The 5,794-nt window shown below is 31.3% G+C and overlaps 1 protein-coding gene across 1 annotated transcript in view; it reads left to right on the top strand.

The window, feature by feature from the left end:
- LOC106471171 (voltage-dependent T-type calcium channel subunit alpha-1H-like) overlaps positions 1–5,794 on the top strand; it is a gene marked incomplete at both ends in the record, with an annotated part of 63,840 nt that overhangs the window by 27,714 nt on the left and 30,332 nt on the right. Inside the window, one exon of the mRNA XM_013931759.2 lies at positions 427–612. Within this exon, the coding sequence (XP_013787213.2) occupies positions 427–612 (186 nt within the window). The remainder of the gene's footprint in view (positions 1–426; positions 613–5,794) is intronic.

Raw genomic sequence — 5,794 nt, 5'->3', positions numbered from 1 at the left:
ACTAGATTGTAATTGGATCCATCATGGTCATTTACTTATCAGTAGATTGTAATTGGATTCATCATGGTCATTTACTTATCAGTAGATTGTAATTGGATCCATCATGGTCATTTACTTATCAGTAGATTGTAATTGGAATCCATCATGGTCATTTACTTATCAGTACATTGTAATTGGATCCATCATGGTCATTTACTTATCAGTAGATTGTAATTGGATCCATCATGGTCATTTACTTATCAGTACATTGTAATTGGATTCATCATGGTCATTTACTTATCACTAGATTGTAATTGGATCCATCATGGTCATTTACTTATCACTAGATTGTAATTGCATCCATCATGGTCATTTACTTATCAGTAGATTGTAATTGGACCCATCATGGTCATTTACTTATCAGTAGTTTATCTTGTTTATTTACAGTATTGTAGAGGTTTGGCAGAGTAGTGGCAGTGGGTTATCAGTTTTAAGAACCTTCAGGCTTCTTAGGATATTAAAGCTGGTTCGTTTCATGCCAGCACTCCGAAGACAACTTGTGATTATGCTACGGACCCTGGATAACGTTGCAGTTTTCTTTGCTCTCCTAATTTTATTCATATTTATTTTCAGGTTAGTCTTGTTTGCTTATTTATACACAAGCTGTCAGTACACTTACTGAAAATCCTAATCTTTGGTACTTTTTAGAACAGTACAAATATTTTAATATCATCAGTTTAGTTGACAAATGTAAAAAAAAGCTTTAACTACTTTTTTCTTATTGTGAAAGGGCATGTGTAATTGAATCAGTATTATTGATGGAGATACATGTATGAGCATTACTTTTATCGATGAAAATTGTCCCTGTTTTACAGTATTGTAAAAATATAATTACTGAGGTGATTACTACTTTACAGCTACATCTACTTGAATTATGTTATGTGAATATAATATTCTGTGTTGACATGCAAGAAAATAGCTAAATAAGCAGTTAAACTACTTTTAATTCACAGTTAAATACACTTTTATGAATCAAATTCCTTTTATTTATGTGTTAATATATACATTTCATTTTTAATTGATTTTTGGCTTATTAAGTTTATCCAAGCAGTTATTTACATCTAAGACTACCTGTAATGAAATTACAAATTTATCTTCTATCGCTGTATAATGCTATATGAAATTTCTCTTTGATTAGTGACGTATCCTTATTTTAGTAAACACCGTGTCTAAGCTATTGCATTATAAATTTTCTGGATACATCTAACATTAAGGTTTGTCTATATAATAACATGAAACACATTATTCTCACATTAACACTTGGCTCATGTGGTAACTGCATGCATGAATTACTTAAATAAATACATGTGTGGATGTACTATAGAAAAATGTAAACATTCAAAGTTCCATAGAAAACTTCTAAATTCATCTACTCTGGCATTGTCATAAACTACTTGACCCTTGTGCGGACTTCATGCCAATTATCAAGGCATGGCTTCACTCCAGTTGGCAGTCGATTTAGGGTATGCAACACCGCAACAATCTTTTTAGCCGTTAATTTCTATAAGAGTTGGAGAGGGGAAGTTGTATTTTCTAGGCTCCTTAGTGGCCACAGTTTCCTTACTCATCATTTTCTTTTAAATGGGACTGATCTGTCAATCTGTAGCCTTTGTGACATTCAAGTCACAATTACCCCATCCCTTTCGATTGCCAGCGGTGGCACCATTTTAGACATATTTTGTCTCAAGATTTACCTTTGACCTTGGACAGTGTCCTTGGGGATAGTAGCAATGTCCAGATTGCTCATGTTTTTACTTTTTATGAGCTATTGGCCTTTTGAGTTGTATTTAAGTTTTTAACCTTGTTTGATAACAAAAGGACGGACATGATTCTTATTTATAAATTTTTATTTTCTACTTCTTTTACATATCTTACATTCCTTTTTTCTCACTCCTATGAGACTCTAATGTTTGGCATAGATGGCTCTAGTCCTTTATGCTTTAAAACACCTGAATAAAGAACCAATCAACTAAAACGTCTTTCTAATTCAGATATAAATTTATATAAAAGTACAATAAGATTGGTAATCAGTTTTTGAAAGACTGTGTATATGAGGGAATAGTTATGGATACTTTCACAAAGAAAAAGCTGTCACAGACTGCCATTCAATTGGTCAAAACATTTCTCAATCATTAAGACAAATTATTTTAGTGTTAGCAAGGAATTCTGAATTTTTATACGTTTGATAGTATGGGTACCATTCACATGTATGCATGTAAAAATGTATTAAAAACACTTTTAAGTTTTTAATACAGTTTAATACACATACATTCATAATTAATTTTATACAGTGTAAAACTGACAGCAAAAATCATTTAAACATCAACAACTATATAAACAAGTAGATTTAAGTAAACTACAGTAATAAAGTACGTGTGGAAAATTTCTTTATGTTTTCAGAATTTTAATCTGCTGTTGTCTATGATTGTTGTGAGTTTGCTATATTCTTCTTATTTTAGTCATTTCTTCTATTTGTACGGTATTGCATGCTAATTTGGATAAGTAGTTTCTGTGTAGGGCTGCTATCCTTTTTTTCAGTCTGGCTGACTGTTCTATTATTGACATGTTTTTTCATATTTTGTACATGTACATCTCAAGTTACAACCAACAATTTTTGTTTTATAAATTATATAAGATTAGTAACTAAAACTGCAGATGTATGCAAGATATCTTGCATTCATCTAAAATGTACAGAGTAGCTTGTAATATGATGTTATTTTAACGCAGGAGGAATGTGTGAGAAGACGCATGTTTCCTGATTACTTATGATTTATTTGCCATCCTTATATTTTGTTCAAGAGTTTGAGTTTATTAACGAATTCGAACCATTATGTGATATTCAGTGTCCTTTGTTACTGTTCTTTAACAGCAAAAAAAAGTAAAATGTTTGTAGTAATTTATGATTTAAATTTTGCTTTCATTTTTCTTCATATCCGTTTTAAATGACAAACCGTAAAGCAAACAATTTTAAGCGTAATATTTGTACTTAGTCTGTTTATTGTAAATAAAATATTAATACTTAATTAACAACATACAAATGTATTTCAAGATATTTAGAATATTTGATATGATCCTAAAATGCTTTGGTATATGTGGTATCATTGTTTTATATTAAATTAGGTTATTAATGTATATCTTCATTCAAGGCTCATCAACACAGCTTAGGTTAGCAAACCAAAGAAATACAGTTAGGCCTCTTATAATGGCAATGTGTATATAATAGTTATGGGGTTTTTGAGTCCTTTTTTAACTCACCATTTAGTAACCTAATGTAATTAGGCATGTGAATAATATTATGATATTATGCCTAATTTATTATTAATATTATACAGTGGCCCAGCCTTTTCATGATTATCTTACAGATTTCTTTTCACCAAAGATACAATAGAAAATCAAATCTGTGACCCTAGTTGTGCTGTTGATCCTTGAATAGGCAAAACTGCAGTCCACAGCAGAAGGTACGACCTATTAAAGAATGTCTTAGAGATTTGGGTCACGGATTCTCTTTTCAATTTTATCTTTGGTTAGAAAGAAAATAAATCTACAACATATATATAATCATTAAATAGTTGTTCTGCTATATAATATTGAATAATGAATTAGGCACAATATCATAACATTTGATATACCAAAATTAATTTAGGTTATTGTATGGTGAATTAAAAAGTATTCAAAACCCCATTATTATAATAGAGTTTGTTAAATTTGTTTAAAGTTCTTCTATCATGAACATTTTAGTTTAACATTTCATTAACAATAATGAAAACTGGAAAATTTTCTTTTAAATATACTTTACCACTGTCACATTAACATAAAATAATGTTTAGGCACAACAAGGGACCTGTTGGGCCATCTTGGCTGTCCCATTCTCCAAACTAAACTAAAACTACCAAATAAAATAAATTACAAAAATAAAATAAAAATCTTAAAGCCAGCCTTATCATTCATATAGTTATCATGCTTTCTCTTAAACTCACTTAAATGTATTGCCTCCACAACATCCAAAGTCAACCCATTCCAAAAGCCAACCATTCTATTAGAAAAATAAAACTGTCTTAGCTGAAGATGACTCCTACCTTGTCAACATTTATATTTGTGTCCCTTAGTCCTACCATTATCACTATTAAGCATGAAAAGAAGATGATGCATCAACACTATCAATTCCCTTTACAATCTTAAACACCTCAATCAGATCCCCTCTAATTCTTCTATTTTCAAGAGAAAACAATTTGAGAGATTTCAATCTCTCCTCATATGATAATCCTTCCATTCCAGGCACCATTCTGATAACCCTCTTCTGAACCCTTTCCATCAATTCAGTGTCCTTCTTAAGGTAAGGAGCCCAAGACTGCACACAATACTCCAAATGTGACCTATACAATGAAATTATAACCACTTCAGACTTGTATTCACTATTTCTGTAAATACAACCTAAAATTCTATCTGCCCTCACCACTAGCAACAGCTTGGATGCCTTAAAAGACTGATCATATATTACACCAAGATCCCTTTCTTTCACCTGTTTAGGTTATTCCTATCCAAATTATACTTATAATTCAAGTTATGATAACCCACATGCATTATCTTGTATTTATTATAATTGAAATCCATCTGCCATTTATTTACCCAATTCACTATAAATGATCTAAATCCTTTTGTAAATTAGCAGCATCCTCTTCACAGTTAGCAGCACCTAAGACCTTAATATCATCAGAAAATTTAAGTAACTTATTGATCAATCCTTCATCTATGTCACTGATTTAAATAAAAAAAACAAAGGTCCTAAGACTGAGCCCTGAGTTACCCCGTTTGCGACATTAATCCAATTTTACTGAACTCCATTTGTAACAACCCTCTGCTTTCTTCTACACAGCCATTCTTCTATCCAATTTGCTAACACTTATCCCTCACACCTATAGAAATAATTTTTTTACAAGCCTCTTATATGGCACCTATTCAAAGGCTTTCTGAAAATTCAGATACACCAAATCTACACCCTTACCCACATCTACATAAGCAATAACCTTTTCAAAGATTGTCGAAAGATTTGTAAGGCTAGTAGAATGTTTAATTACTACATCCCAGAGAGTCCACTCTCCATCCAATCTGTGTTATTGTACCTTCATGTTCTTTATTCATATTATCAAAGAGCAAAAAGTATGTACTTAGTTTTAAGCCTAAAACACACGTTTACATTTAGAACTTCAAAACATTTTGTTGCTTCCTCTGGCTCTACATATTTTTATAGGATGTTATTGGGCTCTCTTATACACTAAGATAAATAAAATAATACATTATTTAGGTTATTTGTCTCTTTTTGTATGCTAAGATGAATGAAACTGCAGTCTAATAAAAGAAAAACTATAACTAGCTAATTTACGATTGTGTTTAATTTTTAATCATGAAAATGGTTATAATATCTAACAAGATTAAGACAACGTGTGTGTGTGTGTCATAGTATCTAAGAAGATTAAGAAGAATTGTGTGCATACATAAACTTGTAGTCAATTTTAGATCATATTATTTGGTATACATTGTTATGTATTATCTAAGAATGTATAATAAAATGTAATTGTTTAGGCCTAGATATGAAAACCAAATGATACAAGTAATTCATTTACTCTCACTTGGTCCGGCATGGCCAGGTGGTTAGGGTGCTCGACTCGTAATCTGAGGGTCGTGAGTTCGAATCACCGTCCCTCCAACCATGCTCACCCTTTCAGCCGTGGGTGCATTATAATGTGTCGGTCAATCC

Source organism: Limulus polyphemus, unplaced genomic scaffold (assembly GCF_000517525.1).
Source record: "Limulus polyphemus unplaced genomic scaffold, Limulus_polyphemus-2.1.2 Scaffold4455, whole genome shotgun sequence".
NCBI classification, from domain to species: Eukaryota; Metazoa; Arthropoda; class Merostomata; order Xiphosura; family Limulidae; genus Limulus; species Limulus polyphemus.
The sequence above is the reverse complement of the archived record's forward strand: the minus strand, read 5'-3'. Positions and strand labels throughout refer to the sequence as shown.